Source organism: Hyalella azteca, unplaced genomic scaffold (genome assembly GCF_000764305.2).
Source record: "Hyalella azteca isolate HAZT.00-mixed unplaced genomic scaffold, Hazt_2.0.2 contig6139, whole genome shotgun sequence".
Taxonomy (NCBI): Eukaryota; Metazoa; Arthropoda; class Malacostraca; order Amphipoda; family Hyalellidae; genus Hyalella; species Hyalella azteca.
Window position 1 is genome coordinate 9,187 of NW_025936307.1, and position 25,034 is coordinate 34,220.

Below are 25,034 nucleotides of genomic sequence, written 5' to 3' on the forward strand. Positions count from 1 at the left end.
ATATTAATGACCCATCCCAGAGCACCGTTGAGTGTATATAGGGCACTAGATTTTGTGGAGCAAAATGGTGCTCCGTTAACTTGGAAACACACGAGAAATTTTACTGAGATCGCTCGATGAAATTTTAACGAAAATGTTTTAGATATTTATAGAAACTTGTTGGAGCGGAAATTCAGAGGATATTCGGTGACGTTTTAGCTGAAATTTTAGTATTTATGTATTTATGTTCAGTTGTTCACCATTACGAAATTGGCATCAGAAGCCAGTTGCCTTCAGAATTGCATGCTAATAACTACAACACATTAAAAGAAATAAGTAACACGCTCATTAAAAGAACCTCGTTAAAACAAAGGCAGAAAATATTTGCCAGTTCAAAATTTCTATCTAACTTAACGTTTACAATTTTACCTCATACTGCTCATTCAATAACTCGACTTTGGCTTCTTCAACAGAACTGCAAGATGATCTCTCGTGAACTGCTCGCTGCTTGCGCGGTGCTGTGGACAAGCTTGGCTCTGACCTCAAGCTCTGCTATTGCCCCAGCCATGCAAAGTCATCATGAAAAGCTAGCGGAACCCAAATCAAAATGTGAATTGATAATTGAAGTTTATGTCTGGAAGTCAATTTACATACAAATTTGAGCTGATATATCCCCTCACAGTGTAAGCTAAGACATCGAAATGAAGTGACCATTTTTGAATTGAATTTGGTAATTTTGACATAAAACGAAGTTGTATTTCAAGGAAACCTGGAAGTTTACGTCGAGTAAGACTTCGTGTACGAACTTTAACAAATAGTAAATATATCTGAATTGTAATTGAAAGTTCCGACTGCTCAAATGATATTTCAAAATGTTTTTAATTATCTGCCATGAATGGTAGATCTATAACCCCCAATAAAATTTTTTAAGTATCATGACCAAATTTTTTCCAAGGGAGCCGGGACATCGTGACTGTCCTGCCAGATCCGTGCACGACCAACTCAGGGACCGCCGGCATTTGCTACAAGCAGCGCGACTGCGACGACTTGAAAGGAACCGGCGACGGCGACTGTGCACTTGGGGTCGGAGTTTGTTGCACGTGTAAGAGAGAAATTATTGAACAATTAGAAATTAATTCGTTCGATTTCTTTTATGTACAAAATAAATTATATACCAGTAGTACAAAATAAATGTTGCTTATGATCCAGACATAAATACTTAGGTATACCGGTACTTCAACTACCATAGCTAGTGAATTCTTACGAATAAAATGAATTGTACATTTTGCAGTTACTTACCAAGGTTGCTATCAAAACGCTGAAAACGGTGCTGCAGTCTTCCAGAATCCAAGCTACCCAGCCTCTGAGCCTGGAGTTTACTCAAGCTGCCCGCTTAATGTGAAGCCTGCCAATAAAAACGTTTGTCAGATCCGCCTGGATTTCGGAGCCTTCACCTTAGCTGGCCCCGATAAGGACGGAGTTTGTACCAAGGATTCATTTACTGTCACCGGGGCATCGTCAACAATCCCCACAATCTGTGGCGAGAATACCGGACAGCATAGTGAGTTCAGACGATTGAAAATTTGAACCATGTATTTGTTCTCTATATAGAATCTCAAAATGCTCCAGGCACATAGCTTTCATTGTCTATTAATGTGCTGTATGTGTTTTTTGCAGTGTATCTTGACGTGTCGCCCGGTTTTTCGAATGTTCTTCTGGACGTAAAAACATCAACGCCGAACACCAGATGGCAAATTTCTGTAACCCAGATCGACTGTACTGCTTCTTCTTCTATTCAGGGTGATCTGAAATGAAAGAAATATTTCATTATTACTGCTGAAGTAAAATGAATTATATTTGTATTGCTACTGTTATTTTATCACTGATATAAATGTTCTGTGAATCAAGAACTAAGAAGAAAGAACAGGAAAACATATACATAAAAAATTACATATATATAGGAGGAAATAACATTTATCTTGTTCAAATACCAGTTCATTTATTATTTTACCAGCTCATTCATAAACCAATTATTTATTATTTGGTCAGCTCCGAGTGGTTGTCTGCAGTACTACACCGGGAGCTCCGGAACCATCAAAAGCTTCAACTACGCGAACCCAACCGATCCAGCAGCAGGTGATAAATTATGTAGTCAAGAAAATAATTGTGTATGACTCCAACTGATCATTTTTGGGAAATATACTCAAAATCATCTAAAACTTGCGTCTCTTAAAAGTAATTAGAAGTGAAGTACTTAATTCTAAATGATTCTAATTACAGAAAAGAATGCTAAATAAATTGATAATTATAAATAATGATAATAAATTAAATGCAAATCTGTTGACGCAGAAAACCGTCAGCTGTCGAACCAAAATTACTTGGTGTGCATCGCGGGGCAGTCGAACGCCTGCAGCGTCACATACACCAAGAGCTCTGGAGTTCCCAACGACTACAGCTGCTCATTGANCGCGCTAAATAATGCAGGTGAGAATTGCAGAAATACCAGACGCATCTGTTTTACCTTATATTCGATGGTATATGAATGTTTTAAAACATCGAATTACTGTCATTTACAAATCAACCCATTCTATAGGCATTGTTCATGAGCTGTCTCTTATACACATCTAGATGTGTATAAGAGACAGATATTAAGCAGTAATTATATAAAGCTCATAATAATTGGAAGATAGGAACAGAGCTCTTAAATTTAAAACATTTCGTGATTCAGCAATTCCCAGAGGTAGGATTATGAGTGAATAAAATTAATTTTAGTAACCGTTTAGCACGAAAATAGTTAGACGATTGTTTATTCAAAAAAGTACGTTCACGTATTCAACCCGAAAGTGTATAATGTACGATTATCGTGTACTGAATAATTAATTATTTTTCGTCAAATATCTGTGACTATGGAAGCTGCAGACAAATATTCTCAAAACCACAGTTAATATTTAAATACTAACCAGGGTTAGTATTTGAACCGATGGGACATGAACTGCTAGCCATGCATGAATATACACGGACTAGACAAGAGATGATTGGTTTGCCTTCAATAAAGTAAAAGACGCCACAATTAAATAAATACACTAAACGATAATTAATAAGTACAATCACAAAAATTAAATAAGCATACATTTTTATTATTCAATAGCCAACAACTTGTATTTCTTATAAGCTTTATATTATTCATTTCTGCTGGCAGGCGAATTAAGTTTAGTGGCTACGCCAGAGTTGATGGCAGGGCATATAGACGTGGCTCATGGCCGCTATTCCAGAGCGAAAACCACATGCTGGAAAAAACTGAGTAATATTATTGAGAATATCAATTTATTGCAATCACTTTTTTTACAAAAAATCAGGTGCTGGCACTACAACAAATTTGAACATTTATCTGGGATTGTTCGGGTATGCCAGTCATACACACTGTAGTCAGCACGAACCTTTCCTAGTCACTTGTCTAAGGGTTTTTAGGGGCTGAAACGTCTGACTGATACCCGGAATAAGGTTAAGCAACTTGTCAGTCATGCAAAACTTGCATGCAGACCTTCCAGGCCTCTGACGTCGACTAAACGTATCATTAAATATTTTTTTGATATATTAAAGTTAATTAAACGATGATTTAACCTCATTTGCCAGATAGGGTACTTGGTGGGGCACCTTGTGGGGTACCTTGTGGGGTACCTGGTGGGGTACCTGGTGGGGTACCTGGTGGGGTACCTGGTGGGGTACCTGGTGGAGCACATGGTGGAGTACCTCGCGAAACGTGTAAAACCTCTGGACAAGTAAGCAGTCGATACGCAATTATGCACATGCTTGGTTACTTCTGATATGCTATATGTTTTAGAAACGCATTCAAAATTTAGCTAATGTTCAGAGCAGGTATCATTAAAAAAATCCTGTCTATAATTTCAAATAAATCTTATTCTTAATTACTTAAAAAGAACAAACTGGTAGATTCCGCTAGATGTATTATTTTTCATTGGAAAGGAGATAACGAATGGCTTGCTAGAATTTATTGATAATCGTTCTGAGAAAATTACCATCTGACTTTGATACAAAGACCCCCAGCCGTGATAATACAAGAAGGCAGTTGATTGAAGAATGCCTGGTAAAATGAAGGCAGCTGTCTTTCAAAGTCTGCTTTGTGACAAATAAGTTACATCATTTCGTGGGCTTAAAGCAAAGAAGTAAAAGTAGCGAGACCGGAACATTAAGATATAAACTGTTTTTCATCGGTTTACAACGAACCAAAAATCAAATAATATTCACCAGAAATGCGACGCCATTCTCGAATCAAAAAGGAAATAGTCTGTGCAAACTATTTCTATAATTCAATTAGTTCTATTAGATAACTTATTTTCAAGATTTATCTTCGGGTGCAGTTATAAGTAGGAAGCACTCATTTTTGCTCAATATTAGGCATTAAGTTGAACGAGTATTTACGATAAAATTTACTTGATTATACAATATGAATGCATGTATAATGAAATTAAAGAAAAAGGTATAACATTTAATAAAATTCATGCGGGCGAAAAATTCGTTTAAAATGTAATGTAATGGGTACCGTGAGAGAGGTACCCCACATATATATATATATTATTATCGTGCGATATATAAAAAAATATAACTCAGTACTCACTGCAGTGAGTGACAGAGAGCACATTTTCTCGTCGACGAAAACGTGAAGTCACGGACGGACAGACAGACGGAAAGACGGACGGACGGACATAGCGAGCACTGTAGTAGCACTTTTCTTTCCATAAATGAGAAAATGCGTTAAAAATGGTGCGTACGACTGAAAGTCCTGGACAAAAAAGAGTATTGTTATTTTGTTATTATTGTTATTAAGGGACTTGTTAACTTGTTAAGGGACTTGTTTATAAATTAACGAAAATTTTTGATCTTGAATTGTCTCGATCATAAAATAATCTGCAATGGTTGTGTCTACAGCATTTCAATATGAGCTGTTTACGAAATTTTCACGTTATTTGCGTAGTTTTGTGGACCATGTTGGGTCTGATGTCAAGCTCAGAAGTTCTCCCTGAGATGAAAAGTTTCGGCGCAGGCGGAAAGCCAGCAGAAACGAGTTGGAAATGTGAGTTGATAAAACCTATTTATTGAAATTATAGCTACAAATATCCTCTGATTTTTGTGCGGACGCATTCAGTTTGTAGTGGGGTACAACATAGTGATTCAATATGCCATTTCTGGTTTTTCATGGCAGATATTGTCACATAATGAAGCATCGTGCTAAGAAGCTAACAAGGATCAAATCAAAACTGTCTATACTATTTCAGCAAAAAGTGTAGTTAGCTAAAGGCTGAAATTTCAAGCTCACATGCAATTTCACGAATATTTTTGAAATTTTCATCATATAGTAGATAGATGACATATTTAGAAATAAATAAGCTATTATAAAAAAAAAAATTATGAAATTCTGTTCTAGGGAGTCGAGACATAGTGAACGTTCAGCCAGATCCTTGCACGTCCGACTCAGGAACCACCGGCATTTGCTACAAGCCGAGCGACTGCAACGAATTTCCTGAAGGAGTCGGCGATGGAAGTTGCGCTCTTGGGGTCGGAGTTTGTTGTACATGTAGGTGGAGAGGTCCCATGAAAATTAAAAGTCGGGAAGCATAACACTTCCCAAAATCAATATTTTGTAAAAAAAATTGATTATCTGCAGTATCTATCACCCAAAATTTTAACCCTACACATATATTGAGGTTTACTTTAAACTTCTTGAGGATATTTTTAGACAAGTTTAACTCAATTTTCAGTTATATACGATGGATGCTATCTCACGGCGAAATATGCCGCGGCCGTCTTTGAGAATCCAAGCTACCCTAATCCTGAGATGACATCCTACAACAGCTGCCCCCTTGCCATCACACCTGCCAATAACAACATTTGTCAGATCCGCCTGGACTTCGGAGCCTTCACCTTAGCAGGCCCCAATGCCGAGGGAGTGTGTGACCAGGACGCCTTCACAGTCACAGGCGCAACGTCAGCGGTCCCCGTTATATGTGGAGAGAATACGAAGCAGCATAGTGAGTTAAGCGTCGTGTTGGGGGCCGCATAGTGAGTTAAGCGTCGTGTTGGGGGCCGCATAGTGAGTTAAGCGTCGTGTTGGGGGCAGCATAGTGAGTTAAGCGTCGTGTTGGGGGCCGCATAGTGAGTAAGGCGTCATGTCCGAGGCAGCATTGTGAGCTTACTGACTCCGGCCGATTGCTTTCTATTCATCAGCTGCTTGTTTTTATTTCCGCTCCAGAGACAGAAATATGGTTATTGAGAATGCGCGGTCAAGGGTAAAGTAGACATAGACTTATTCAATTCCGTAATGTGTCTTGTTTTACAGCGCTTACTGGCTGATGGAATTTCACCGAATTCGTCACTCACTGAAGAAGACTTTTAATTAAATACGCTGATTTGTTTTATTATATATTTAACTTAAAGCGAATAGGCAAATGTTTAGAATTCTCATACTACCCATTATGATGAGCTGCATATTTTTATTTACAGTGTACTTCGAAGTGACTCCCGGTTTTAATAATGTTGTCTTGGACGTAAAAACGTCAACGGCGGGCAGCAAGTGGCAAATTTCGGTAACCCAGATCGAGTGTACTTCGCCCAGTCGAGGTGAGTTGATATTGAGAATCATTTTCATGTATGTGCTGTAAAGACTGATGTGATCACAAAACTGAATTATCACACCAAGCATCTATATGAAATCCCAGAGAGATTCACGCTTTGAAAATTAATGCTATCATAAATACCGTTGTTTTATTTGTGGTTCGATCGGAGTTCATTTAAACCAAGAACCCATTAAAAATACAACAATACTTGTTTATCATTACATAGTTTACCATCCCATTCAATAAACTTACTTTCGTTCATGAAAGTTTTCATGTATTTTCGATGTTCTCTTCATAGTTTCAAATAGTGATTCAAAGATTAAATTCGGGAGAGGTAAAAATAAGAACATTGCTGTTAATACATACCTCCTCAAAAAAATTTACAATCTATTTCGTGCTGCGGCAAGAATAGAAGTGTCGGCACTGAAGGAATAGGCCCATGGCCTGTTGCCGATTCTTTAATTTTTCGTGACCTGGGCCAGTACTTTCAAAACTCGCTAACTGTGAACGTATAGTACATACGCTCTATTTTCTTGTCTATGATTGGTGGATTTTGCTTGAAAGCCCGTCAATGATTGGCTGATGAACTTAAGATCTCTTAACTTTTTTTGAAAGTATAGGCCTTGATTTACAAAGGTTCCGGCCTATGGAACCCGATCTTTCCAAAACTGACGATTGATTGAGATAGCTGCTGGACTTATTGCCTGATTCGTAATTTGTTAGACATTTTAAGACTGAACATATGCTCCTGCATAGCTTCGTCTAGGCTGTTCTTGAAGGCGTTGAAGAAAGCGAAAGAAAGATTCGGTAAATTGGTTGATTATCGCTAGTTTGTGCTGAAAGAGAAGGCTGACATAGACCGGTTACAAAAAAAACTTTGAGCCTTGAATTGAGGTTTGAAATAAGATAAGGTACGGCATTGAATTTATTACGATAAATAAGTCTAGATATCATAACAGAGACCCGTCAGCTTTCAAACCAAGATTACACGGTGTGCCTTGCGACGCAGCCGGACTTCTGCAGCGTCGCGTACACCAAAAGCTCTGAGTTCCCCAACGACGACAGCTTCTCATTAAGTGGAGATCCGAGTGCTTATCCTCGTGGGTATAATTTAGTTGTTAGTTATATGAGCACTATATGGTAGAGTGTTTTTCCTTGAGCGGACAACATTGCATTAGATGACTTTAACCATAATCAGCCTGTAGTAGGATTTTGATTCTTCAGTTAATTAAAGGATCTGTCAGATCGTTTAGTTGATTATTTCTTGAATAATGGTGCAGTACTTCAATGCAACGGATTTAGTAGAATTGAATTCGTTGTGTGGTTGATCTAAAGTCGGTCTTTTCATTTCATCATTGCAAAATGTTGAAAACATTTCCGTTTAAGCTGGTTGTTTAGCAGGAATAGGTAATGTGCGCATTCATGTTATAATGTATCCAGAAATTTATTAATGAATATAACCTAACCGTTACATGCACCATAAAGAAACGCTGGAAAATATAGTGTTATATCAATTAACATTTTTCATAGTTTCCTTTTCGAAAATTAGGGTGCAATTTAACTTATTTCTGTAGAAAATTCTCATTTTATGCAGCGGGTACTCCGCCTCCCGGGCTCGTCGGGACGACATCCTGCACCACGGACTATCTGACCATCCCTGGGGCGGTCATCACCGACTCGTGGTCCGTCCTGCCGCCGGGCTCCGTGGGTGACACTTTCTGCGGCATGAATTTCCCGGCCTCCGTAAAAAGTAAGATATTTTTTAATGATAGAAAAATTATTGTTCCATCATATATCTGACTTCACTTTAAATCTTATCTCTTCAGATTACATGTAGCGGAAGATTTTAATATTAGATTTACTCAAGTCTGAAACTTGTGACCGGTATTTATTGCTGGAAACTGCTGTCAGTTTCAAACTCTAACTTAACTTTTCTATCACATCGCAGCTATGAGGCTCATCTTTAGATAGGGAATTTAATAGTAAAATTTGCGTATTTGCAAAGAGTGCGTTTTTCTCGGTTTTGTCAAAAGTATCTTACAGAAATAATCTGAACCAAGAAGTCTAACCAGTTAAATGCTCGATATTTCAAAATCCAAATGAGTCTTTGTAAAAGGGGTTGAAGACAATGGTTTTTAATTAGCTATAGAACCTAAATATGTTAACTTATACCGAAATTTTTCATGTCCATTTCACATCATTAATTCAATGGAAGATACGGCATCACATAATTAAGATGATTATGTCTTGATCTTCATTCATTTTTTAAAGGCGCAGGTACTCAGCCCTTCAAGCTACACGTGAAAACCGACAGCACAGAAACGCCCACGGACGCGTACAACGTTGGATTTTCTCTTGCCTATTCTATGAGAGCTTCTTGCTAATTCAGTAATTATAGCGAGCAGCATTTTGGTACCATGAGCCGATTCAAATTTAAGTAGAGAACATTTTCGAGAGATTCCTGATTGATTTTAAAGAACCATACTTTATCACCTGATTGCTTATAAAGAACAATACTCTATTACAGAACCATTTATTGACATCATGTCTCTATAAATTAGGTAACCTTGTTTTTGGGAAATTCAAATATGATAAAAATGTTCCTGTTTATAATATTTTTTTCGTTAAAATTAAAAAATGCTCATTCGCTGAAGGCTATTTGTAACCTCTAATATATGTTGCAGATAGGCTAAAATGAAAGGTTGTAGTCTGCATGATAGACTTTGTTTGGCCGGGTCCAAAAGTTGAGGTTCGTCTTCACAGGTCCCAGAACTTTTGAACACGTTTTACAGTCGATACAAAATCTCATAGTTTGATGCTCTGATTTTGGAGCTGTGATGTGCAAGGAATTGGCATAAACTAGGTATAAAAATTACCTCATTACGATGATGCGGCCAGTATTCCGTATTATTGCTTATTTTCAAGCGACGAGGACAAAACTATCGTGAGCGCCAAACGTGCCTTGGTTAAGTGCTGCAGAACAATAACTCGTGTTGCCTGTAGACGTTGTTGATTTTGAAATGTCCAGAAAGAAAAAGAAATAACAACGGCAACAAAAGTATCGTATAAAGTATTTCAATTTTTTTACATAATTTGAACAACCAATTGAACAACCACTGGGGTGGCCCAGTGGTTACAGTTCAGTGTACCAGGATTGGAGCAGAGAGGGGCGGGTTCGATCCCAGCGCTGTGCGTCAGTTCCTGGTCAAAATCGGCAAGGAGGCCGGGCGGTTAAGCTCAGCAGAATTGTAGCAGTGAGTTGTGAGTTCGAGACCGCAACAAGCTGTGGATGTTCTGCGATGTAAAGAATCGGCGACATGCCTACGGCCTAATAAACGCAGAAACCGCTATTATTATTCATTATTATTAATTCATTGATTCGTAAACAATACCTGGGAACTAGTATTTTACATATATCTATTGTATATGAGAGGGTTATTTTTACGTATATTATTTCACAATGCTTGCATTACTCGAATAAAAGAAAAAACCCTAAGTAATTTCCTAAGGAATTATTACTGTAACTACTAGTGCAAATACAAATGCTGACTTATATATATTGAAGGCATAGCGTTCATTTACAATGCAATATCCGCATGACGGTTTTGTTATGTGTTATCGGTATGATTGGTCATGCGTTATCGGTATAAATATCAGGGTGGAGTTAATCCTTGTTATTACAAATTTCTTCCGATTATTATATTACACGGAGAAATTCATAAGCCCTTTTGTTTTGCGTCGATATCACAAACTTTTGTTCGGGCTAGATTTGCACAGGTATTTTCACAGTTCAATAAAATAAAGAATTCCAATTCATATCGTTCTTTACGATAAAACTTCTTAGATTAATCTCAGCCTCTAGACCTAATACCACATATTAAGCTACGAACTTGCATGCTATCGTGCATGCTTTTATCATTAATGCTATCGTGCATGCATGATAAAACTTAGGCTTTCTATATTGTGGTCATTTCTGCTTGGTCATGTGCTGGGATTGGAAACAAATATTCATACCAGAATTCATAGTCTGGCTTGGCTAACTTTATCATTCGGGAATAGCAGTTCATCGGAACTGCATCGTAACTTGAGTCTCTGTCCGTAAACATGATACAGGACACTGAGCAGAGAATGTAAGATAAAATACATTTGATTTGAGCCCAAATATTCAAAATTTACCACCTACTTTCTGTTTAAACTTCAAAAAATTTAGTTGAATATTTTTTCTGTTTCTTTCGACAATAATTCATGAAAAACAGCAATTACTCGCGGAAAGGAATATTAGTAAGGGGACGAAATTTTATTTTCATGCATTAAATGCAGATTTAAGAAAAATAACCTCTGGAAATGAGTTCGAAGTTTTGCTGGTTCTTTCTCCTCTCGGCGGGAGTAGCAGGGCTGCTGCTCAGCCACGTCCAAGGGGGAATTGTGAAAAAGAGATTCCAGAAGGTAAGTCAGCATTGTGTTTCGATTCTCAAAATAGGCTCAAGAAATTAGTTTTCGATCATGAGAGGTTATGTTCTAAGTTTGTTGAAATTCAGCAAGCCCATAAAGGAAGGAAAAGAAGAATTTTTCTAAAATTCAGCCTACAATTGTGGATAATATAAAAAATCCAGCTGTTTAACTCATTGTAAATGAAAGCTCCAAACTATGATAACATATCCAATACTGATCATTCAATTGAAGTTCAAATCACGATGACTTAATTAAATTAAAGTAATAAACGAGAAAAAAATCTTGATTGATGCCAATGGTTCCGATTTTAGTGAAAATTAGCACAATTAACATTCAATAAATTATATGCGTTTAAAAAATACTTTTTAAAGGCAACACTTCTACACTTCTAAAGAGGCTAGTTTCTCCGATGTTACACATGTACAATGAATTTCTTACTTTATTTCGAAATATTTTTAACAAAAATTATCTTTTAAATTTTTCTAATATATAGTTTTTTACTTTTTAAAATTAATTATTCTGTCAATTGGTTCATGCAATGTCTCCGACTTAACTCACGTGTGTAAAATTTCAGATCGATTGGACAGGTAGAAGTTTGTTAAATATCGATTATAAGATTTGTAGCAGACAACAAGAAGTGAAGTTTTAGAGGATTGTTGTAATAATGATATGCGTTCAAAAATTACTATTCAAAGACAGCACTTCCAAAGAATCCAGTGTCTTTGATGTTACACATGTACAATAAATTTCTAATTTTATTTTCATATATCAAAAAAATCAATTTAAAAATTTTTTAGTATATAAATTTCTTTTATTTTCAAAATTGTTTATTCTGTCAACTGACTCATGCATTGCTTCTTACTTTGGGCAAGTGAGCAAAATTTCAGATCGATTGGACAGGTTGAAGTGTGTCAAATATCGATTGTAAAATTTGTAGCAGATAGACAAACAACAGGAAGTGAAAATAAAGAGAAGTGTTGTAAAAAATAGTTCCCCATACGTATTCATTCAACTGGACGTATTCCAGGTTGCTGTGAAGACGTTCTTCTCCTTGTGCAAGATATCGGACAACTACCGAGTGTACGACTCAACATCGCTCACCCTCACGGAATGCGCTGGACGTTGCTTGCTTAGTGCAACCTGCGTCTCGTACTGCTTCAGTTATGGTAAATACAATATGATTCTTGACATTTTATTCCTCATTTTTATTATTATATTCTGGAGAAATGGTCCTGAGAAGAATCATTCTGAAATCAAATTCACATTTACCATCAACAGAACGATCCATCTGTGCCATCACGTCGGTTTTTTCGGCCCACTGGTTTTCCGGGATACCACCTGATGCCACGACGGAGACTTACGACGTGTGTTACTCATCCTGGACTTCAACTGATAGCATCATCAGAGATACGATGATCACGACTTCAAGTCCTCCTTACAATGACGAGCGCGGTAGCAGATTCTTCGTTGACGGATTCTTCTGTCAGACGAGCGGGTATGAAGCTAGGCGTTTCGACGGTGACAACGGCGTTTACAACTACCTACAAGTTGACTTTGGGAAAAATGTTCTGGTAGCCGAGATACGAGTTGCACTTCGTTCTAAACCAGCATTTTTTAAATCCGTAACAGTGCGACTTGGTACTTCTTCTGTAGAAACATCAAATGCCGTGATCGCTCAGCTGCCCACTGGAGTGACCCCTCTTGGAGATTTGAGAATCCAGCTGAAGCCGCCTGTCTTGGGGCGATACATCCATTTCAAATCAGGAACTACATACTACTTCACATTGGGTGAACTCCAAGTCATACCTGAAATTTAGTCAATCTATAAGAACATTTCGAACTATCGACCGTTTGGAAGAGATCCGGTAGAAGGACCTGTTTTTAAATCTCCTATAAGGACACGCCACGAAAACTACAAGAATCGGCGACAGGCCACATTAGGCCTACTCTTCAGCGCCGACTCCACTATGCTATGCTATAGAAATTTATCTCTATTCGTCCATATACGTATCTCCAAACCGACCACAGTCTGAACTCAAAGTCGTATCAGCTTCTCTCTCTACCGAGGAAAGATTGACATGATGAGTATTAATCATATATGAAATAGTATTATTTTTCTAGAAAAAATAACAGTTTATCTGATTTTATGAGCAAAATTATTATAAAGATTGATAGGTTAATTTCGAATGACAAATAGGAACACATTTTTGAAATATGTATGTAGTCTTGAAGTATCGAAAAAATACGTTCCGATTTTAACTTGTTTTTTCTAAAAGTGCAGAGAAGAATAAATGATCATTGTGTATTTTTCGCTCATAATCGCATATCCCAGCATCAGTAAACTGACGAAATCTCTACGTTTCTTTTTTGCCTTGAACGCTTCATGTTGAAGCTAATTTCTTCCCACGCGTCCGTAAAAGAACGCGACCCCTCTTGGAGATTTGAGAATCCAGTTGAAGCCGCCTGTCTTGGGGCGATACATCCACTTCAAATCAGGCACTACATACTACTTCTCATTGGGTGAACTCCAAGTCATACCTGAAATTTAGTCGATCTATAAGAGGAATCTGTGGTCCTATAGAAGTGCATCTTTACGTCCATACGTATCTCCAAAGCGACCGAAGTTTGAACTCAAACTCATTATCAGTTCCTCTAGCTACCGAGGAAAGATTGACGTATCGAAATAATTAGATTTCGATAGTGCATGGTCACACGTGTTGAGTAAATCTAAGTAATTTGAATAAATTAATCAATTCAAATTTTCAAAAATATTTGAAAAAATATTAATCAAAAAATTAATAAATTCATCAATTAATAATCAATTAATTAATCAATTCAAATTCAAAATAATGTCGACTATTCGTAATGTGGGTACTCGGGGAAATCGCAAGCGCTCGGTGACAATTCGTCGCACCTGCATGTTCATTAAAACTGTTATCATTATCTGTGCGTCCACTGATCCGTAATCTTCAGAATAATGAAATTAGCAGTAACCAGATTTTCATGAGTGATAGATAAGGTGTTGGAGATTTAATTAAATCGCACATGTGTTGATGCAGCAGCGTGACCTTGCATCACACGCATCTTCATATAATGGAAATAGGCTTTGAGAAGAATTTATTCTAAACTTTTCATTTTCAATGGTTTCCTGTAAAAGAGGAATGTTAGATAAAAAGCTGATTCGATTTAACATTCAGATTTCAATCACTGCTATGAACTCGATGGCGAATTCTCAAAACCTATTGTTATATTTATTTAACTGAATATTGATATACTGAATATCATCCATTTCTGGTATAATAATCTCTTCCGCTTAGGCATTTACTCGCTTGGCTTGACGCGTGATTTTGGCCTTGGTACCTTTGAATTGTTTGATTGTTCATACATAAGTTAATGAAAATATAAGTTTATTATAGACTCTCAGAGATATAGTTATTCTTACATATATTATGTTTCCACATTCTCGTAAATTTTAGCTGAAAATTATTTTTAACAACTCAGTAGACGCATCACTGGCACATATCATGTAAAAATATCTTGCCTAATTTACAAACACAGTAGACGTTCTATAAAACCAAGTGCATTTTACGAACAAGAGATCGCGATGCTAAAACTCTTAAGTTCTTTTTTGTGTCAGAAAATGTTTGCTTCTAACTAATTAACGATGATTTGTTCATTGTTTGGCAGCGTTTTAATAAAATTTAAAATTAAACGATAAATGTGTGATGCTAATGTTAGTCATGCACGCTTTTTTCCGCTAAGTAATGAACAGCACAATGATATCCAGTAGCTTCAGTATTATTATGTGGAATCATTGACGTTTAATTCAAATCATATATAGCAATAGGCTAAACTTGCTTATATATGTTAGTTAAAGCGACCATGAAACATTGTAAGCACATGCAACCGAAGACTGCTGTATTTTAATCTACACTAGTGTGGCAATTTGTGTTGTTTATTATACACCATGCACGGCAATTTATGGTTCTTAATCTACACTAGAGTCGTAAGAAGCTTGTTTCATTTCTGTAATCAATTAAACACCTGAAAGAATAAATCGATGTTAATTATGATGAGTATTAATTATATTTGAAATAGTATTCTTTTTAAAGAAAAAATAGTTTATGTGATTTTATGTGCAAAATTTGTATAAAGATAGATAGATTGATTTCGAATGATAAATAGGAAAACATTTTTGAAAGTCTCGAAAAAATACGTTCCGATTTTAACTTGTTTTTCCAAAAGTGCGGAAAAGAATAAATGATCATTGATTATTTTTCACCCCTAATCGCATATTCCAGCATCAGAAAACTGAACAAATCTCTTCATTTTTTTGCCTTGAACGCTTCATGCTGAAGTTTATTACTTTCAACGCATCCGTCAAAGAACGCACCCAGTTAGGTACTTCACAGCTGCATACGTCGCTCCTCAATCAAACAGTGATGTGGGTAATGATGCAGATCAGTGCAGATTATTTTGAGTTTGCGCAGGTTAGTGCAGAGCTCGGAAAACGAACTGCTGGTGTGAATAATTAAAGAATAAAATTAGCCTATGCTTAGCGTTAGATGTAAGATGTTTCTAGCATTGATTTTGATGCCACTAATGTAAGCTAATTAATAGGTGTGGCATGCACAGGTATGATTTCACGAATGTCGCAAAAAAAATGGCCCTGCAAAGTATGATCGTGAGATAGAATGACTGCACGCAATATGTGTGGGTCACTCTGACCCACAGCGGGTAGATATAATTCCGCACCAGATAATAGGTGATGTATTTACTGTGGTAAGTCACATGGAAACTTTTGTTTTTATCCAAGCTGTGGCGGACTGCATATCAAGGGGAAAGTTATCTCCGGGGAAAAATTATGAATTTCAACGCAAATTGAGCATTATTTCTGACATTTAAAGTATTGTTAGCAGACTATTCGAAAGCAAATGCTTTTTATGATAATGGAAAGATACCTATTTTTTAAATCAGGTTTTAATATGACGTTGATATGTTAAGTTTTGATAAGATAGCGTGAAGTAAGTGAGCGCCATTCTGTAATAAATTTTTTTTTTCAATATTCAACGACATTTTTAACTTTTTCTCATTGAAGGCAATAGCCCAGCAAAAAGTCCCAGAGAATCTGTGCACATGTAACCTCCCCCAATGGATCTTTGCGGTATTTCGGCTGTTTTCCAGGATCATTAGTTTCCAGACTAAGATAACAGAACCTTCTAATAAATTAAAGGCACATGTTGCAAGACCTCATCAGTCAATAATTTCAGTAGGTACGTAATTTATGGCCACCGGTCATTTCACGAACGAAAACTAACTTCTTATATGTACTTAACGAACCTCACACAAAAATGCACATTCGTTGAAGGCTATTTGTAACCCCGAATATATGTTGCCGAAAGGCGAAATTGGAAGCTTGTAGTCTGCATGATAGACTTTGTTTGGCCGGATCAGAAAGTTGAGGTTCGTCTTCAAAGTTCCCAGAACTTATGCACACGTTATACAATCGATACCAAACCTCTTAATTTGATGCTCAGCTTTTGAAGCTGTGATGTGCAAGGAGTTGGCATAAACTAGGTATAAAAATTACCCCATTACGATGATGTGGCCAGTATTCCATACTATTACTTATTTTCAAGCGACGAGGACAAAACTATAGTGAGGGCCAAAGGTGCATTAGTGATCTGATCAGAAAAATAATGCGCGTTGCCTGTAGAGTGTAGACGTTGATTTTGAAATAAGTCGATATAAAAAGCACCGGCGAGAAAAGCATCGTATAAAGTATTTCAAATTAGTTTTACATGATTTGAACAATTCATTTTTTCATAAACAATACGTGGGAACAAGTAGTTTACAGCTTTCTACTGGATATAAGAGGGTAACTTGTTGCATATCTTTCAGAATGCGTTCAGACCTAAACTAAAAGAAAAAACCCTAAGGAATTTACTAAGGAATTATTACGGTAACTACGAGTGGAAATACAAATGCTTACTTGTATATTGAAGGCATAGCGTTCATTTACCATGCGATAGCGTGTTGATTTAGCATGCGCTTTGGCTTCGATTGGTCATGCGATATCCGTATGAATATCAGGGCGGAGTTGATCATTGTCATTACAAGTTTCATCCGACGACTATTTTGCACGGAGTAATTCATAAGTCCTGTTCATTTTGCCTAGATATCACAAACTTTGGTTAGGACGAGATTTACACAAATTTTTCGCAATTCTGGATAAATGAAGAATTGTTCCCCAATTCATATCGCTCTTTACGAGAAAACTACTTCGACTAATCGTAGTCCCTAGACATAATACTACACATTAAGCTACGAACTTCTAATGCTCTCGTACATGTATGATCAAACTTCGACTCACTATATTGTGGTCATTTCTGCTAGGTCATGTATTGGATTGGAAACAGATATTCATACCTGGTCTAGCTTGGCAACCTTTATCATTCGAGAGTAGCAGTTCATCGGAACTGCATCGTAACTTGAGTCTCTCTCCGTAAATAGGGTTCAAGACACTGAGCAGAGAATGTAAGCTCAAATGACATCTGATATAAACCCAAATGTTCAAAATTAACCATATAATTTCTGTTTAAACTTCTTTTTAACATTGGTTTATGCTTCTTCCAACAATTATTCATGAAAAACAGCAATTACTCGCCGAAAGGAATATTATCAGGGGACCGAATTTTTTTTTCAATCATCGAGTGCAGATTTAAGAAAAAATACCTCAGGAAATGAGTTCGAAGTTTTGCTGGTTCTTTCTCCTCTCGGCGGGAGTAGCAGGGCTGCTGCTCAGCCACGTTCAAGGGGGAATTGTGAAAAAGAGATTCCAGAAGGTAAGTTAGCATTGTGTTTTGATTCTCAAAATATGCTCAAGAGAATAGTTTTCGATCATGATGGGTTATGCTCTAAGTTTGTTAAAATTCAGCAAGCCCATGAATGATTGAAAACAAAAAATAATATTTTTCTTTCAAAATCAGCTTACGATTCTGAATAATATCAAAAATCCTGCTATAACTCCTTGTAAAATGAAAGTCTTCAACTTTGGTGTCATATCAATACTGATCATTGAAATGAAGTTCATATCACGATGTCTTAATTAAAAGTAATAGAAACGTAAAAAATATCAATTGAAGCCAACAGTTTCGAGCGAAATTCACCCACAATGAAAAAATAGTTCCCCATACGAATTCATTTAACGGGACGCATTTCAGGTTGATGTGAAGACGTTCTTCTCCTTGTGCAAGATATCAGACAACTACCGAGTGTACGACTCAACATCGCTCACTCTCACGGAATGCGCTGGTCGTTGCTTGCTTAGTGAAACCTGCGTCTCGTACTGCTTCAGTTATGGTAATTACAATGTGATTACTGATATTTTATTCCTCATTTTGATTAATAAATTCCGGAGAAATAATTTGAGAAGGAACACTCTGAAATCTAATTCACATTTACTATCGACAGAACGATCCATCTGTGCCATCACATCGGTTTTTTCGGCCCACTGGTTTTCCGGGATACCACCTGATGCCACGACGGAGACTTACGACGTGTGTTACTCATCCTGGACTTCAACTGATAGCATCATCAGGGATACGATGATCACGACTTCAAGTCCTCCTAATGACGGTCGAGTAAGCCGATTATTCGTTGACGGATTCTTCTGCCAGTCGGGCGGGTATGGAGCTAGGCGTTTCGATGGTGCCCCCGGCGTTTACAACTACCTTCAAGTTGACTTTGGGAAAAATGTTCTGGTCGCCGAGATACGAGTTGCACTTCGCTCTGATCCAGCATTTTTTGAATCCGTAACAGTGCGACTTGGTACTTCTTCTGTAGAAACATCAAATGCCGTGATCGCTCAGCTGCCTACTGGAGTGACCCCTCTTGGGGATTTAAGAATCCAGTTGAAGCCGCCTGTCTTGGGGCGATACATCCATTTCAAATCAGGCACTACATACTACTTCTCATTGGGTGAGCTCCAAGTCATACCTGAAATTTAGTCGATCTATAAGAGGACCGACCATGTGGTCCTAAAAAAGTGTATCGGTTTACCTCCATACGTATCTCCAAAGGGACCGAAGTTTGAACTCAAAGTCATTTCAGTTTCTCTCTCTCTCTACCGAGGAAAGATTGATGTATCGAAATAAGCTGATGCCGATCATGTATTGTCACACGTGTGTGACAATACATGATTAATTATAATTATAATATATTTTATAATTATAATACATAATTTTCATGATTCTGGTTAATTTGAATAATTTTATCAATTTGACTTTCTGGTCGATTATTCGTAATATGGGTACTGGGGGAAATTGCAAGCGCTCAGTGACAATTCGTCGCACCTACAAGTTCTGTAAAACTGTAATCATTGTCTGTGCGTCCACTGATTCGTAGTTATCACAACAATGAAAGGAGCAGAAACCGGGTTTTCATGAGTGATTGTTGAGGTGCTGAAGTTTTAAATCGCACATGTGTTGATGCGAAATCACACTCACCTTCATATAATGGAAATAGGCTTTAAGTTGAACCTATTTTACGACACTTCTCTTTAACTTCACTTCTTGTTGATTGTCTGTCTGTCTGTCTGCTACAAATCTTATAATCGATATTGAGCACACTTCTACCTGTCCAATCGATCTAAAATTTGGCACACTTGCCTAAAGTCGGAGGCAATGCATGAATCAATTGACAGAATAAATTATCTAGAAAAAAATTTCGATATTAAATACAAATTAAAAATAATTTGTCAGCTACAAATCTTATTATCGGTATTTGACACACTTCTACCTGTCCAATCGATCTGAAATTTTGCACACTTGCGTAAAGTTTGAGACAATGCATGAATCAATTGACAGAATAAAAAATTTTATAAATTAAAACATTTTTTTCATTATTAAAAGAAATTTAAAAATAATTTCGTCCGCTACAAATCTAATAATCCATATATGACGCAATTTGACCAGTCAAATCGATCTGAAATTTTGCAAAATTACATAAAGTCAGAGACAATGCATGAATTAGTTGACAGAATAAATAATTTTGAAAATTTACAAAATATTGATTTTAAAATAAATTTTGAAAATTAATTTTTTAATATATGAAAATAAAATTAGTAATTCATTGTACATGTGTTACATCCAAGACACCAGATTCCTCAGAACTTTAAAAAGTAATTTTAAACGCATATTATTTAACTCTTCAAAGAAGTGCTTTGAACTGTTGCAATTGTAAGCTAATATAAAAATTTTCTCCAGTAAAAAACGAATATTAGATAAAATGCTGACTCGATTTCACATTCAGATTTGAATCACTGCTATTAACTCGAAGAAGAATTCTTGAAACATTTTGATATCCTAATTTCGTTTAATATTGATATATTGAATATTATCCATTGCTGGTATAATAATCTCTAGGCATTAACTCGCTTGGCACCTGCAAATTTATTGGCCTTGGAATCTTTGAATTGCTTCATTGTTCATAAATAAGTTAATGAAAATATAAGTTATAGAATCTCGGAGATATTATTAATATTAGATATATTATGTATCCACATTCTCGTAAAATTTAGCTGAAACTTATTTTCAATTACTCAGCAGGCGCACCACTGGCACGTATCATGTAAGAATTTCTTGCCTAATTTACAAACACAGTAGAGTTTCCATAAAACTAAGTGCGTTTTACGAACTAGAGATTGCGATGCTATAACTCTCGAGTTCTTTTTAGCGCATTTTCTCATTTATGTAAAAAATGCCCTATTGTGGTCGTCATGTCCGTCCGTCCATGACTTCACGTATTCGTCGATTCTGAGAAAATGCGCTCTCTGTCATTCACTGCTGTGAGTACTGAGTTATATTTTTTGTGTCAGAAAATATCTGTTTCTCCCTATAATTAATGATGATTCGTTCATTGTTTGGCAGAGTTTCAATAAAATTTACAATAAATAGATAAATGTGTGATGCTAATGTTAGTCATGCACGCTTTTTCCACTAAGTTACGAGCAGCATAATGTTATCCAGTAGTTACATTATCGTAATGTGAAATCATTGACGTTAAATTAAAATCGCATTCAGGAATAGGCTAACCTTGCTTATATATGTGAGTTGAAAGCGACTACGAAACATTGTAAGCACTTGCAATCGAATGCTATTGTATTTTAATGTACATGCACTAGTGTGACAATTTGAGATTCTCGCTCTAGACTAGTGTTACAATTTGTGATTCTCACTCTACACTAGTGTGACAATGTGTGATTCTCGCTTTACGCTTGTGTGACAATTTGTGATTCTCATTCTACACCCAGTGGTTAAAGTTCAGAGTACCATGATTGGCGCAGAGAGGTGCGGGTTCGATCCCAGCTCTGTGCGTCAGTTTCTGGTCAGAATTGGCAAGGAGGCCGGGGCTTAAAATGTGTCTTGTTTTACAGCGCTTACTGGCTGATGGAATTTCACCGAATTCGTCACTCACTGAAGAAGACTTTTAATTAAATACGCTGATTTGTTTTATTATATATTTAACTTAAAGCGAATAGGCAAATGTTTAGAATTCTCATACTACCCATTATGATGAGCTGCATATTTTTATTTACAGTGTACTTCGAAGTGACTCCCGGTTTTAATAATGTTGTCTTGGACGTAAAAACGTCAACGGCTGGCAGCAAGTGGCAAATTTCGGTAACCCAGATCGAGTGTACTTCTCCCAGTCGAGGTGAGTTGATATTGAAAATTATTTTCATGTATATGCTGTCGGGACGAATGTGACCAAACTGAATTATCACATCTAGCATCTATAGGAAATCGCAGAGAGTTTCACGTTCTAAAAATTTTCGCTATCATAAATACCGTTCTTTGATTTGCGGTTCGATCGGAGTTCATTTAAACCAAGAATCAATTAAAAATACAACAATACTTGTTTATCATTACATAGTTTACCATACCATTCAATAAGCTTACTTTCATTCATGAAAGTTCTAATGTATTTTCGATGTTCCCATCATAGTTTCAAATAGTGGATTCAAAGATTAAATTCGGGAGAGGTAAAAAAAGAAAATTGTTGTTAATACAAACCGCCTCTAAAAAATTACAATCTATTTCGTGCTGCGGCAGTCCCGAGTGTTTGTCTGCAGTACTAGGCCGGGACCACCGGAACCATCAAAAGCTTCAACTACGTGACGCCAACCGCTATACCAACAGGTGATAAATTATTGTGTTGTCTAACACCACGCCGCTTTTTTTTATCCATGTTGCTGCATCTGTAAATCCTAAAATATCGCGTGTACTTGGTAGGCAAGAAAGCCAAGAGAGAGAGTTTAGCTAAATTGATTGATTATTGCTAGTTTGTGCTGAAAGAGTTGGCTGGAATAGACCGGTTAAAAAAGCCTTTGAACCTTGCCTTGAGATTAAAAATCAGATAAGGTATGGAATCGGATTAATTGCGATAGATAACTCTAGATATCATAACACAGAGACCCGACAGCTTTCAAACCAAGATTACACGGTGTGCCTTGCGTCGCAGCCGGACTTCTGCAGCGTCGCGTACACCAAAAGCTCTGAGCTCCCCAACGACTACAGCTTCTCATTGACTGGAGATACAACTGCTTATCTGCGTGAGTATAACTTGGTTGTTGTTAGTTTTGTCAGCAGCATAATATGGTAAAAGTGGTGAAACTGTTGCAATTACTGAGATAAATAACCTACTCACTAAATGTAGAATTACTGTTATTTTATGGGTACCCTATGAAAAAATATGTTTCAATGCCACCTTTATTTATAGGAATAACCATTTTTAAAAGCAGCCCCGGCTCCCGGGTTCGTCGGGACATACTGCACCACGGACTATCTGACCATCCCTGGGGCGGTCATCACCGACTCGTGGTCCGTCCTGCCGCCGGGCTCCGTGGGTGACACTTTCTGCGGCCTGAATTTCCCGGCCTCAGTGAAAAGTAAGATATTTTTCTTAGTGGTACAAAAATTATTCTTCCATCAAATATCAGACTTCATTTTAAATCGTATCTCTTCAGCTTACGTTTAGCGGAAGATTTTAATAATAGATTTACTCAAGTCTGAAACTTGTGACTGTTATTTATTGCTGGAAACCGCTGTCAGTTTCAAACTCTAACTTAATTTTTCTTTCACATCGCAGCTAAAGGCTCATCTTATAGATAGGGAATTTAATAGTTATATATGCGTATTTACACAGAGAGCGTTTTTCTCGGTTTTGTCAAAAGTATCTTACAGAAATAATCTAAACCAATAAGCCTAGCTAGTTAAATGCTCGGTATTTCAAAATACAAATTGTCTTTGTAAAAGAGGATTGAAGACATTGGTTTTTAATTAGCTTTTGAATTTAAATATTTTAACTTATACCGAAACTTTTCATGTCCCTTTCATACCATTAATTCAATGGAAGATACAACATTAAATAATCAAGATAATTATGTCTTGATCTCCATTTCTTTTTTAAAGGCGCAGGTACTCAGCCCTTCAAGCTACACGTGAAAACCGACAACACAGAAACGTTCACGGACGTGTACAACGCTGGATTTTCTCTTGACTATTCTATGAGCGCTTCTTGCTGATTCAGTAATTATAGCGAGCAGCATTTTGGTACCATGAGCCGATTTAAATTTAAGTAGAGAACATTTTCGAGAGATTCCCGATTGATTTTAAAGAACAATACTTTACCACCTGATTGCTTATAAAGAACAATACTTTATTACAGAACCGTTTATTGACATCATGTCTCTAAATTAGGTAACCTTGTTTCTGGGAAATTCATATATGATAAAAATGTTCCTGTTTATAATATTTTTTCGTTAAAATTAAAAAATGCTCATTAGCTGAAGGCTATTTGTAACCTCGAATATATGTTGCAGATAGGCCAAAATGAAAGGTTGTAGTCTGCATGATAGACTTTGTTTGGTCGGGTCCAAAAGTTGAGGTTCGTCTTCACAGTTCCCAGAACCTTTGAGCACGTTTTACAATCGATACAAAACGTCATAGTTTGATGCTCTGCTTTTGGAGCTGTGATGTGCAAGGAATTGGCATAAACTAGGTTTAAAAATTACCTCATTACGATGATGTGGCCAGTATTCCGTGTTATTGCTTATTTTCAAGCAACGAGGACAAAACTATCGTGAGCGCCAAACGTGCCTTGGTTAAGTGCTGCAGAACAATAACTCGTGTTGCCTGTAGACGTTGTTGATTTTGAAATGTCCAGAAAGAAAAAGAAATAACAACGGCAACAAAAGTATCGTATAAAGTATTTCAATTTTTTTACATAATTTGAACAACCAATTGAACAACCACTGGGGTGGCCCAGTGGTTACAGTTCAGTGTACCAGGATTGGAGCAGAGAGGGGCGGGTTCGATCCCAGCGCTGTGCGTCAGTTCCTGGTCAAAATCGGCAAGGAGGCCGGGCGGTTAAGCTCAGCAGAATTGTAGCAGTGAGTTGTGAGTTCGAGACCGCAACAAGCTGTGGATGTTCTGCGATGTAAAGAATCGGCGACATGCCTACGGCCTAATAAACGCAGAAACCGCTATTATTATTCATTATTATTAATTCATTGATTCGTAAACAATACCTGGGAACTAGTATTTTACATATATCTATTGTATATGAGAGGGTTACTTTTTACATATATTATTTCAGAATGCTTGCAGTACTCAACTAAAAGAAAAAACCCTAAGTAATTTCCTAAGGAATTATTACTGTAACTACTAGTGCAAATACAAATGCTGACTTATATATATTGAAGGCATAGCGTTCATTTACAATGCAATATCCGCATGACGGTTTTGTTATGTGTTATCGGTATGATTGGTCATGCGTTATCGGTATAAATATCAGGGTGGAGTTAATCCTTGTTATTACAAATTTCTTCCGATTATTATATTACACGGAGAAATTCATAAGCCCTTTTGTTTTGCGTCGATATCACAAACTTTTGTTCGGGCTAGATTT

The 25,034-nt window shown here is 36.8% G+C and overlaps 2 protein-coding genes and 1 long non-coding RNA gene across 3 annotated transcripts; all 3 read left to right on the forward strand.

The window, feature by feature from the left end:
* The first annotated feature begins 400 nt into the window (after window positions 1–400).
* On the forward strand, window positions 401–3,762 carry LOC108672781. Its single transcript, XM_018160512.2, has 7 exons — window positions 401–588; window positions 935–1,081; window positions 1,271–1,540; window positions 1,657–1,779; window positions 2,029–2,115; window positions 2,329–2,463; window positions 3,617–3,762. Exons 1-7 carry the CDS (start codon window positions 462–464, stop codon window positions 3,760–3,762), a joined length of 1,035 nt encoding a protein of 344 aa, XP_018016001.1. The 5' UTR covers window positions 401–461.
* A 1,165-nt stretch (window positions 3,763–4,927) lies between these two features.
* LOC108672782 lies at window positions 4,928–23,861 on the forward strand. The gene is made up of 8 exons (XM_018160513.1): window positions 4,928–5,071; window positions 5,423–5,572; window positions 5,757–6,026; window positions 6,499–6,615; window positions 22,178–22,264; window positions 22,537–22,677; window positions 22,867–23,013; window positions 23,537–23,861. Exons 1-5 carry the CDS (start codon window positions 4,936–4,938, stop codon window positions 22,201–22,203), a joined length of 699 nt encoding a protein of 232 aa, XP_018016002.1. The 5' UTR covers window positions 4,928–4,935; the 3' UTR covers window positions 22,204–22,264; window positions 22,537–22,677; window positions 22,867–23,013; window positions 23,537–23,861.
* LOC125177977 lies at window positions 7,535–9,083 on the forward strand. Its single transcript, XR_007156736.1, has 3 exons — window positions 7,535–7,711; window positions 8,206–8,361; window positions 8,883–9,083. It is a non-coding gene; the product is annotated as an uncharacterized LOC125177977 (long non-coding RNA).
* Window positions 23,862–25,034: the final 1,173 nt, after the last annotated feature.